This window comes from Erythrolamprus reginae, chromosome 11 (assembly GCF_031021105.1).
Source record: "Erythrolamprus reginae isolate rEryReg1 chromosome 11, rEryReg1.hap1, whole genome shotgun sequence".
Classification (NCBI taxonomy): Eukaryota; Metazoa; Chordata; class Lepidosauria; order Squamata; family Dipsadidae; genus Erythrolamprus; species Erythrolamprus reginae.
Genome location: NC_091960.1, coordinates 35,859,868 through 35,872,807, shown reverse-complemented (window position 1 = coordinate 35,872,807; position 12,940 = coordinate 35,859,868). Strand labels below are relative to the sequence as shown.

Sequence of the window (12,940 nt, the reverse complement as noted above, 5' to 3'; positions counted from 1 at the left end):
AGATAGATAGATAGATAGATAGATGGATGGATGGATGGATGGATGGATGGATGGATAGATAGATAGATAGAGATAGATAGATAGATAGATAGATAGATAGATAGATAGATAGATGATATAGATAGATAGATAGATATAGATAGATAGATAGATAGATAGATAGATAGATAGATAGATAGATAGATAGATAGATAGATGGATGGATGGATGGATGGATGGATGGATGGATGGATGGATGGATAGATACATAGATAGATACATAGATAGATAGATAGATAGATAGATAGATAGATAGATGATAGATAGATAGATAGATAGATGATAGATAGATAGATAGATAGATAGATAGATGATAGATGGATGGATGGATGGATGGATGGATGGATGGATGGATAGATAGATAGATAGATAGATAGATAGATAGATAGATAGATGATAGGTAGGTAGGCAGACAGACAGGCAGGCAGACAGACAGATCATTTGCACACATACAAAATGGTCTGTGTGGGGGCTCCTGGGAGGGGTGGGGTAGGGTCAACGAGGAATGGGATTTGGGGGTTCTCCAAACATAGAAACATAGAACATTGACGGCAGAAAAAGACCTCTAGTCTGCCCTTATACTATTTCCTGTATTTTATCTTAGGATGGATCTATGTTTATCCCAGGCATGTTTAAATTCATTTGCTGTGGATTTACCAACCACGTCTGCTGGAAGTTTGTTCCAAGCATCTACTACTCTTTCAGTAAAATAATATTTTCTCACGTTACTTCTTATCTTTCCCCCAACTCACCTCAGATTGTGCCCCCTTGTTCTTGGGTTCACTTTCCTATTAAAAACACTTCTCTCCTGAACCTTATGTTTTTATCATGTCCCCACTTTCCTTTCTGTCCTGCAGACTATACAGATTGAGTTCATTAAGTCTTTCCTGATAAGTTTTATGCTTAAGACCTTCCACCATTTTTGTAGCCCGTCTTTGGACCCATTCAATTTTCTCAATATCTTTTTGTAGGTGAGGTCTCCAGAACTGAACACAGTATTCCAAATGTGGTCTCACCAGCACTCTATACAGCGGGATCACAATCTCCCTCTTCCTGCTTGTTATACCTCTAGCTATGCAGCCAAGTATTCTACTTGCTTTTCCTACCGCCTAACCGCACTGTTCACCCATTTTGAGAAATAACTACCTCTAAATCCTTCTCCTCTGAAGTTTTTGCTAGCACAGAACTGCCAATACAATACTCAGATTGAGGATTCCTTTTGCCCAAGTGTATTATTTTACATTTGGAAACATTAAACTGCAGTTTCCATTGCATTGAGCACTTATCTAGTAAAGCTAAATCATTTGCCATATTACAGACCCCTCCAGGAATATCAACCCTATTGCACACTTTAGAGTCATCGACAAATAGGCAAACCTTCCCTACCAAACCTTCCCCTAGGTCACTCACAAACTGCACAGAATCTTAGCTAGAGGTTCTCCCGAACCCCTACAAACCCCCAACAGCCCATCCCTGGACTAAATCCAATCCCCTTGAATTCTGTTAACCCTTACCTAGTGTCAAAATAGTGATAACCATTAGTTGAGTAGATTCTTGTGCCTAGGCATGAGCAATGAATCAGTTTAGTTGGGACTTCATATGTGGTCCTGGTCTTTTGCACCTGATAACTATTATTAAAGTTGAAACATTAATAAATGTGATAAAACATAGAAGGAATTAAGGGTAAGCAAAATTTGCTATCACAGCCCTCCCCATATACAAACAATGAGAATTAGTAACTTTTAAACATTTATTTTATTTTTTAATATTTCTCCTATGCTCAAATATTCTAATAATCTGGTTGGTCATTGGATTTTCCTGCCTATTTTTCTCCCACTTCCTTCTCATGGGGCCTGTTGTGGTTGTTGAGTTGTGTTGTTCTTCTTTGAAAGAAAATGCAATGTCGAACACACACAGTTGCTCATCTAGTCCATGTTATTGTTCATTCCACTCGAGTTAAATAGAATAGAATAGAATAGAATAGAATAGAATTTTATTGGCCAAGTGTGATTGAACACACAAGGAATTAGTCTTGGTGCAGATGCTCTCAGTGTACATAAAATAAAATATACATTTGTCAAGAATCATGTGGGACAACACTTAATGATTGTCATAGGGGTCAAATTGAGGAGATGCTTCGTGGGGGATCCCTACTTTGGGAGATAGACGGAATGGAGTTGAGTTGGTTTGGACTGAAAGAGGAACCTCTTGCCCGTGCTCCATTTTTCACGAAAGGACTTTTCCTTGTGCTTCTTTGTGACAGTGGAAGGCCAGTGGCTTGACTGGGGAGCTTGGAGCCGGTGCTCGGTGTCCTGTTCCAATGGGACTCAGCAGCGCACCCGTAAATGCAGTGTCTTGGCGCATGGCTTGGCAGAGTGCAAAGGAGCGCATGCGGATGCCAGGGAGTGTTACAATCCAGAATGCTCAGGTAAGGGAACTCTCTTTATTCGTTGCCTTCCAAAAACCAAACGAAACAGATTCTGCCGCACGAATCCCAGCGACCAGTTAGGTCCCACAGAGTGGATCTTCTCCGGGTCCCGTCAACTAAAGAATGTCGCTTGGCGGGACCCAGGGGAAGAGCCTTCTCTGTGGCGGCCCCGGCCCTCAGGAACCAACTCCACCCGGAGATTAGAATTGCCCCCACCCTCCTCGCCTTTCGTAAGCTCCTTAAAACCCACCTCTGCCATCAGGCATGGGGGAACTGAGATACTCTTTCCCCCTAGGCCTTTACAATTTATGCATGGTATGTTTGTTTGTATGTATGTTTGGTTTTACAAATAAGGGTTTTCTAGCTGTTTTAGTATTGCATTTACATGCTGTTTTTTATTACTGTTGTTAGCCGCCCCGAGTCTGCGAAGAGGGGCGGCATACAAATCCAAGAAAGAAAGAAAGAAAGAAAGACAGAAAGAAGAGAGAGAGAAAGAGAAAGAAAGAAAGAAAGAAAGAAAGAAAGAAAGAAAGAAAGAAAGAAAGAAAGAAAGAAAGGGCCTGGGATAAACCCAGCACAACAGTAGATGGATTTGACCAGTTGGGTATGCATGCAGTGATGGGTAGGTTAAGAACCTGAGCCTTGAAAAAATTCCCAGGAAATTTGAGAGCAGCACAAAGGCCTGGCCAATTTTCTGCCATTCCCCCTCTAATCCAGGCCATCTCGGGCTTTTCTGGGCTGCCAGAGGAGCCTTTTGGTGGCGTTTAAGGAGGCTTTGGCAGCCCAGAGCGAATGGAGCATTTTCCTTTCTCTGGGCACTTGGAGAGGGAATCAACCACTTTGTTGTGGTGACTCCCTCGTGCTGCCTCCCATACTGCTCAAATATGGGAGGTTGCCTCTTGGAGCTTCTGGGCACGGAAAGGCAAAAGGTGGTGCTCACCTCACCTTCTTCCTTCGGCAGCGACTGTCCTCCTCCTCCTCCTCCCACCCAAATTCCGAGCTTTTATTTCTTTCCTAATGGGTTTGCATGCATTATTTGCTTTTACGCTGATTCCTATGGGAAAAATTTATTCTACTTAAGAACGTTTTCTACTTAAGAACCTGGTCATGAAATGAATTAAGTTCTTAAGTAGAGGTCCCACTGCACTTGGAAATCTCTTCTCAGAGGGGAGCAAGGTCCATGTTTTAATCATTGGATTTGTACTGTTTTTGTGGTTGTGAGCTGCTCCGAGTCTCCGGAGAGGGGCGGCATACAAATCTTAATAATAATAATAATAATAATAATAATAATAATAATAATAATAACAACAACAACAACAATAACGACTCTGGCATAAGCGTGTGAAAGTGGTCTCAGGGGTACTTGGCACACTGGGCGCAGTGCCAAAGGATCTCAGCGGACATTTGAAAACCATCGGAATTGACAAAATCTCCATCTGTCAATTGCAAAAGGCTGCTTTACTGGGATCGGCAAACATAACTGAAGCAAGGAACGGATGCACAGAGCTCAAGTCTAGAACCCAAACTGTCAACTTTCCAGCTGATAAGCTCCACGTCTTTAAATGCTGAGCCATCACGCCCCTTGAATAATATCTACAGCTGTACATATAAAATATCTATCTATGGGTGACAGTTGGACTTTGATAGCGCTGAGAGGTTTAGGGGTTAATGGAGGGTGCAAAGTATCTTGAATCTGAAACATCTTAGATTGAGCATGAAAGTTATTTTGAGTGCATGAGTAAGAGTTTCAATTTTTTCAAAAAAGACTTTCTCTCAAGTTCAAGATGGGCAGCCCCACTTAGGAACCAGTTCTATTTCTATCACAAAACACCTCCAAACTAATCAAATGAATTTGTTTTAAATTGCAAAGATGGTTTCTTCCCCACCGAAGCAACTATTCTGAGGTCAAAACAAGGTGGTTTTGCATGTCAAAGGATCCAGATTTGCTATTTTGTGTATCCTTGGTCTAATCCAGTGATGGCAACCCTTTTTTCCCCTCGGTTAAGGTGTGCATTATTGTGCATGTGCGAGTGCCCACATCCATAATTCAATGCCTGGGGAGGACGAAAACAGCTTCTCTTGCCCCCTTGAGGCCCTTGGGAGGTCGGAAACAGCCTGTTTCCCAACTTCTAGTGGGACCAATAGCCTCTTGTTTCACTCTCCCCAGGCTCCAAAGGCTTCCGTGGAGCCAGGGGAGGGTAAAAATGCCCTCCTCAAACCCCTGGAGGCTCTCTGGAAATATAGAAACATAGAAGTCTGATGGCAGAAAAAGACCTCATGGTCCATCTAGTCTGCCCTTATACTATTTCCTGTATTTTATCTTAGGATGGATATATGTTTATCCCAGGCAGGTTTAAATTCAGTTACTGTGGATTTACCAACCACGTCTGCTGGAAGTTTGTTCCAAGGATCTACTACTCTTTCAGTAAATAATATTTTCTCATGGTTGCTTTTGATCTTTCCCCCAACTAACTTCAGATTGTTCCCCCTTGTTGTTGTGTTCACTTTCCTATTACAAACACTTCCCTCATGGACCTTATTTAACCCTTTAACATATTTAAATGTTTCGATCATGTTCCCCCTTTTCCTTCTGTCCTCCAGACTATACAGATTGAGTTCATTAAGTCTTTCCTGATACGTTTTATGCTCAAGACCTTCCACCCTTCTTGTAGCCCGTCGTTGGACCCGTTCAATTTTGTCAATATCTTTTTGTAGGTGAGGTCTCCAGAACTGAACACAGTATTCCAAATGTGGTCTCACCAGCACTCTATATAGCGTGATCACAATCTCCCTCTTCCTGCTTGTTCTACCTCTAGCTGTGTAGCCAAGCATCCTACTTTCTTTCCCTACCGCCCGACTGCACTGTTCACCCATTTTGAGACTGTCAGAAATCACGACCCCTCTGGAAGCCAAAAACGCCCTCCCACAGCCTCTGTGTGAGCCAAAAACCAGCTGGCTGGCACACACATGCACGTTGGAATTGAAGTAGTGCAACAGCTTGTGTGCCAGCAGATATGGCTCTAAGTGCCACCTATGGTACCCATGGCACAGGTTCACCATCACTGGTCTAATCCATCCAGATGGATCTGTTTGCACCAACCATTCTTTTTCTTTTCCTCACATCAACCTATCTCACACCTGTTGTTGTTATGAGAATAAAACAAGAACTGGCCCCATGCTCACTTGAGTTCATTAAAGTAAACGCTTGATAAAAGTGAAAGAAATAAAAAGAAAGTCTATTCATCTCTCCTCCTTGGTGAATTTAAAACACTAGCTAAACACTCTCTCTATTTCTGCTGTTTGATCTCCATCGCTTTGTTTGTTTGTTTCTTAAAATGCCCGTAGGCCAAACTGGCAAATACGCTTGGTAGTGTTTATAAAAAGAGCAAAACCTTGACGGAAGAATTCATTTTCCCCATCAAGGTCTTGAGAGCAATGAGACAGTGGGGAGGAGCTGTTCAAAAATTATTTGTTGAACTCAGCAACCTCAGACTCCTCCAAGAGATAGAGATAACCTCGGGCAGTGAAGAAGAAATGGTAAGCTTGTAGGGGAAGAGCAACAAGCCCAGGAAATGGTAATCAAATATTTATCAGATGCTTAGTCTCAGAAGGAAGGGGTGGGTCAACATCTTCAACATGCTGCTAAATCAAAGCCCCATCCTTGTGTATGTGTGTAATCACAATGGCCGTAATTGCCATCTTCCGGTTTTTGGCCCTTTTGCATCTTCCCTCCTGTACACTGGTTTCATACTATCAGTGTTTGCCAACTAGCTTTAGTGGTGGTATTCATACATACATACATACATACATACACACACACACACACACACACACACACACACACACACACACACACATATATATATATATATTTGTTTTCGTAAATTTTCACTGGTATATGACACGTCCCGCCTACCAGAAATTTGGAAACCAGCCTTAAATAAAAAAAACACTTCATAATAATCAGCATGTCAATCCTTCTAATAATTATGATTTTAGAATTTTATATTTGGAAATCAGCCTTAAACAAAACACTTCATAAAAATCTCCATGTCATTCCTTCTAATAATTATGATTACACCAACCAATCAGATCACTGAAACATAATCACCCAATCTATTTGCTACATTCAAAACAAATCTCCACCCCCACACTATATACTAGGAAGAAATGACAGTTGCTAACATTCCATTTTACAACAACACAAAGATTGGAACTTCAGCCTGATGATGGTGAATGTGATTTCGCCGAAACGTCGCATAGACATGCAAAATATTACACAGGGCAAAACCCGAACTCAGAACAATCTATATATATGACGGTCTTGGTATATTCGGGTTTCTTCCCATGTAGGATTTGGGAATTTCTGGCGACGTTTCGATGAGGTCCCACTCATCATCTTCAGGCTGGTGTTTCTGTCCTTGTCCTAAGGCGAACACTGCGAGACCTAAGCTGCCTTCCTTCTATAAATACTGGTGGCTGGGTGTGGTTTGATGGCTCAGCCATTGCCTGCTGTGTAGAAACTTCCTGGTGAGTCAGTGGGGTAACACCTGGGGTCGTTGATGTAGCTGAAGTATCCTGAGTACTCAGGATATCACGCCTAATCAACAACCATTAACTAATCAGCACACTTCAGCTACATCAACGACCCCAGATGTTACCCCACTGACTCACCAGGAAGTTTCTACACAGCAGGCATTTGCTGAGCCATCAAACCACACCCAGCCACCAGTATTTATAGAAGGAAGGCAGCTCAGGTCTCGCAGTGTTCGCCTTAGGACAAGGACAGAAACACCAGCCTGAAGATGATGAGTGGGACCTCATAGAAACGTCGCCACAAATTTCCAAATCCTACATGGGAAGAAACCCGAATATACCAAGACCGTCATACCTGTACCCGTGAAAATCTACGAAAACACACACACACACACACATATATATATATATATATGTTTTCGTAGATTTATATATAGTCTATAGACTATCCTAGTCTCCCTTAATTTTCAAATTCAGCTTAAACATGTGACATATATATATACACACACACACACACACACACACACAGAGTAAAATACATGATGAAGGTTATAGAGGAGATACTCATAGTAAAACATATCAATGAAAGAATAGAAGAGGAGATATAGGAATTGAAGAAAGGTAGAGGAGATATAGGAGAGCAATAGGACAGGGGACGGAAGGCACTCTAGTGCACTTGTACTCGCCCCTTACTGACCTCTTAGGAATCTGGAGAGGTCAACCGTGGATAATCTAAGGGTAAAGTGTTGGGGGTTTGGGGATGACACTATGGAGTCCGGTAATGAGTTCCACGCTTCGACAACTCGGTTACTGAAGTCATATTTTTTACAGTCAAGTTTGGAGCGGTTAATATTAAGTGTTTTCATGAGGAATGAACATGAGAAATGTTTTCATGAGGACTGAAACCCAGCCATGCTTTGGTCCTTGGAAGTCTTCTGCTAAGGAGTAGCCATGACCTGGAACTCCAAGTCTTCCTTGCTGCATCGGGAATACCTGGAGAATGACTGTTGACCTAGATGGTAGCCAGACGGAAAGAAGGTTGCCTTCAAGGACTTCATAATCCTGACTTCTTTCCTTGGCCAAATTGTTCAGCTTTTAAGAACCCAATTATAAATTGTGCCTCAGAATCTTGGGTTGATGCTATCTAAATCCTTGGCTGCAGGCTTGGCAAGCCATGGTTAACATCCTCCTGTTTTCTGCCAATCAGTTTGCAGCCACAGCTGTTCTTTATAAAATCACAGCTCCTAATGCAGCAGGTTTGAAGATGACAGCCATCAGACAGTAGTGACAGATGCCCTTGGGCTGCTTCTGCCTATCTGCTCCCCATCTTCCTTTAGAATCAAGTTGCATTTTACAGAAGAGTGACAGCAGGGTCTGGGGATGATCACAGCCTTTTAGTTAGTATCCCTTTGATCAGTATTTCTCAACCTCCACCACTTTAACATTTGTGGACTTCAACTCCCAGAATTCCTGAACCAATCATGCTAGCTCAGGAATTCTGGGAGTTGAAGTCCATATGTCATAGAAGAGCCAACTTTACCTACCCTGGGGCTGGGGAATTCTGGGAGTTGTAGTCCACACATCTTCAGAGGTGGCAGAGGTTGTGTTGTGGTTCAGCCTGAGGCTGCTCAGGGACCGGCTGTGTCTCTGCTGGCTCCATGCCCGGAGGAAGATGACAGCGAAGAGGAGGGGGCTGAACAGTCGGATGTGGGAGAGGAAAGTCAGGAATGGAACGAAGGAGAACAGCATGAGAGCCCCGGGGGGGGGGCTCTCCCCAGCCAGTAGCTTGGAGTCATTAGGTGATGAAGCTCAAGCCGTCATTGACATGCGACAGAGACGGTCAGATCAGAGAAAGGAGCAATTAAAGAAGTATTATCAGCACTGAATTAGGAACAGCTGGGCTTGGGTGTGGTCCTCCTTAGCAGGGTTTAAAAGGCAGGCAAGCCCTTGAAGCCATGTGGAGTGTTATCAGTTGGAGTTACGGTGTCCTGCTTTGTTCTCGGCGTCTCTGTTCCTGGCTTGTGGCCCAGCAGTTTGGAAGACCTGTGGGAGGTGTAGGTCTGCTATCTACAGCCTCGGCTTGGCAGTAAGAATCCTGTATTGCTGCATGGAGTTTTGCCTTTGTGGATTTATTTGAAGATACAGCGTTTTCCTGTTTGTAAGGACATTTTCTGTTACCTGTGTTTTTCTTGAATTTTATAAACTGCCTTTGCCTTTTACCAGTGTGTCTGGCTTCTCTTTTTGGGTTGGTCTTGGCTTCCGGAGTGACCCAGACAGAACAGGTTGATAAACACTGCTTTAGTTCTTTCTCTCTGAAGCTCAGCTCAGATGAACTATTGTTCATCCCTTTTTGAGATTACTGGATTTAGTATGTTTATGTGGGCTCTCCTTATTCCTGCAAAGTACATCATTGTCTCTTCCTCTTTCCAGTAACTGGGTGGTCACTTTGTTCCTTTGTCAAGTTATGAAGGTTCTGCCTCTGAAATAAGACTCAAATCCAGGTCTCTAAAGTTTTGGCTTTGGCTGGGTATGGAGTTGTTCAGGAGCAAGTTTATCATATTTACAGAAAAACGAATAGAAAGATTCTGTACAAGCCAAAAGTTAAGAAGTAGAATGTCTTATCAAAAGGAGCTTATGTGAAATTAGCCTGGAAAAAGGAAGGGATATTTTCAGACATTGCAGAAGAAGAAAAGATGGATATCCCTTTTGTATCTTCTAAATAGATAGCAACCCCCTCACCCTTCCAGTCAAGAAATGCTTAGCAAAAGAATCAAAGGTACAAGCCAATTTTATCTCAATATTCTCAATAGCAATAAATGAAAGCAAAAGAACACATAGTATATCCAGTGATGGGCTGCCAATTTTTTTTACTGTGACCAGGTAGGAGTGGCTTGCCAGCCATGTGACCAGGTGGGAGTGGCTTGACAATCATCTGACGGGGTGGCTTAAAGGTCATGTGACAGGGTGGGAGTGGCTTACCGACCAAGATAAGTTTTAAAATAGGTGCTTGGACTCTTTTTCAGTTCATTAAGTCCCATTATTTGAATAGCCACAAAAAGGACAGAAATGGTAGACAGCATGATTTGCTGAGGAGCACAGGAACGTTTTAAGGTTTTATACTGAACCCACAAGATTCAGTAGGATAACAGATTAGGCAAGGAGCTCAATTTTCTTTAATTGCTCTAAAAGTTCAGTTCTGGATTCAAATGATTAAAGCATTTATGGGCAAAAATACTATTTAATTATTTCCCATTTTAAAAGTAATTAAAGATCATACTAAGGAACTAAGGAAGGACAATAAAAACACTATTAAATATTCAATAAATAGTGCATAAACCTACTAATCCCACTGCGCGTTTTCTATCCCATGCATGATTTTATACACTTCCATCAAGTCCCCCCTTCAACACCGTCTCCCAAGGCTGAAGAGACCAAGGCGTTGCAACCTGGTATCATAAGGGAGGGGCTCCATTTCCTTGATCCTTCTTTTTGCCCTTTTTTGCACCTTTTCCAGTTTCATCATATCCATCTTGAGGTGTGGTGACCAGAAATGGTACACAGGACTCCAAGTGTGGTCTCACCATCGATTTGTACAGAGGCAAAACAACACTTACTGACTTATTTTCGATTCCCTTCCTAATCATGCCAAGCATGGAATTTGCTTTCTTTACTGCTTCTATCTGTTTAAGTTATCTTTTCTCATTGGGAATGGGCATCTCATACAAAAATGGCTTGCTTCTATTCTGTTCTGTCTGGGTCCCCCCAGACGCCAACCCCAACCAAAAAGAGTATCCAGACACACTGGTAAAAAGCAAAGGCAGTTGATATAATTCGAAGCAAACACAGGTAACAAAAACTGTTCTTACAGACAGGAACACTATGAAGCTTCACAGAGGTTTCACGAAGGCCAGGCAATAAAACAGGATTCTTGCTGGCAAAAACAACGCTGGAGATAATAAAACCCACGCCTCCCCCAAGTCTTCCAGACTTCTAGGCCACAAGCCAAGATCAGAGACACCGAGAATCTAAGCAAGGTCACAGGACTCCCAATTGATAACTCTCCACAAGACTGTAAGGGCGGCCTGCCTTTTCAACCCTGCTGAGGAGAACCACACCCAAACCCAGCTGTTGCCAATTCAGGGATGGAAATACCTTTCTAATTGGCCCCGTCTTTGAGCTGCTCGTCGCTGCCTCATGTCTATTATAGCCTGTGCGTCTTCATCCAATGAATCCAGGCTACTAGCTGGGGAGAGGCCCCCCCCGGGGGTCTCAGGCTGCTCTCCCTCCTCCTCTTCCTGACGTTCCTCTCCCCCGTCTGCCTGGTCCTCCCCCTCCTGTTCACTGTCCTCCTCCTCTGGGCATGGATCCGGCAGAGCTCCAGCCGGTCCCTGAGGAGCCTCAGGCTGAATCACAACATATTCCAAGAGAGAACGCTTAGAAGCAGCTCATTTTTAATGCTGAGAATCATTTGGATACACAAGAGGAAACATCCTTCGCGGGGAAATACTTTGCGCACAAAGGAGCCTTTGTTAATTAAATTTATTATGACACACCACTATATTTTTCTTGGCAAAAATTGCAAAGGACTGCTGCACTCTTCCCTCACCTGATCTCTTAACATTTTGCTTGAATGAAATATTACAGACTCTGGCCAGGAAATTATATATTTTAATGCTCCCAATAAGCGTTCCACAAAAGCCATCATGCAAAGAATGATAGCACATCGGGGAGAAAGCGTGTGCATTTCTGTCTTCTTTTTGGAGTGCTAGCATTAAAAATGCAGGGGTCTTTGCCATGACATCGTCTCATTCGTGTGCCCACTGCTATCACGGTCTAGGAGAGGAAGGGGCAGCTGACTCTGTATGGGAGCTATAAGTTGCAACAGGCATTGGTGGAGACGGTTTCTGCTTCATGCACTGGATAAAAACTGGATTCTCATGTGCATCTTGGCTCAACTTATAGAGGAGTTCACAATCAAAACTCTTCAATTATCACAGTCACTTTAAGTAGGGTTTTTTGCAAGGAAAAAAGGCTTTGGTTACTGAGTCTTGGTAAATGCTGGCCCTACAAACACTTATGAGCCATGGTGGTGAGCGCAATTTAACGTTACGGCTTGTAGCCCACCGCTCGGTGACACCCAGTGAAAAGAACCAGTGAGTTTTCTTCAGGGTCTGAACACTTCCAGTGATGTCTCATAGAGCAGGGGTCTCCAACCTTGGCAACTTTAAGACCACAATTCTTAAACTTGCCAAGGTTGGAGACCCTGACCTAAAGGAACTCTGGCCATGGATTACCTTCCTCCAAAGATGATTAATTTTGGTACACTCTTCCGGTACCAGAACCTGAAGGGTGATATATGCTTCCAATGAAAATCTGACACTAAAAAGGGCTCCACTATTGTCAGAAATTTGGGGAAAATATAGTATTTGCCTATGTGAGAGGCCCAAGCCCAAATCTTGTCTTGGGCGACCGTACTGTTGTTTTGGGGGTTTTTTGGCAATTGCCTTATATCTCAAAATTCTCTAGTTCTAATAAAAACACATTTTTTAAAAGAGGGTACCTCCTGAGGGATGGAAAATGAATTCCATTTGTTAAGTTACCCCTTGTGATCACAACCCCGGGTGAGACAAGAGGCTGTTTTAGTTTAAATGAAGTCTGAATTATTGATAAATGGGTTTAATCGTTTTTGGAATATTTAATTAAAGCAATTGTCAGCCAGACCCCCATGCATCTCTCTGATCCCAAAGGTGTCCTCCTCTATTCAGAGCCCTTCTATCTGGTCCTCCAGCTAAGAGGGTGGGTGGGTGGGTGGATGGGTGGATGGCTGGCTGGCTGGCTGGCTGGCTGGCTGGCTGGCTGGCTGGCTGGATGGATGGATGGATGGATGGATGGATGGATCGGATGGATGGATCGGATGGATGGATGGATGGATGGATC

At 43.1% G+C, this 12,940-nt stretch overlaps 1 protein-coding gene across 1 annotated transcript in view; it reads left to right on the top strand.

The window, feature by feature from the left end:
- Positions 1 to 12,940, top strand: part of ADGRB2 (adhesion G protein-coupled receptor B2) — a 251,233-nt gene that overhangs the window by 125,042 nt on the left and 113,251 nt on the right. The window contains exon 6 of the mRNA XM_070764684.1: positions 2,303 to 2,467. Within this exon, the coding sequence (XP_070620785.1) occupies positions 2,303 to 2,467 (165 nt within the window). The remainder of the gene's footprint in view (positions 1 to 2,302; positions 2,468 to 12,940) is intronic.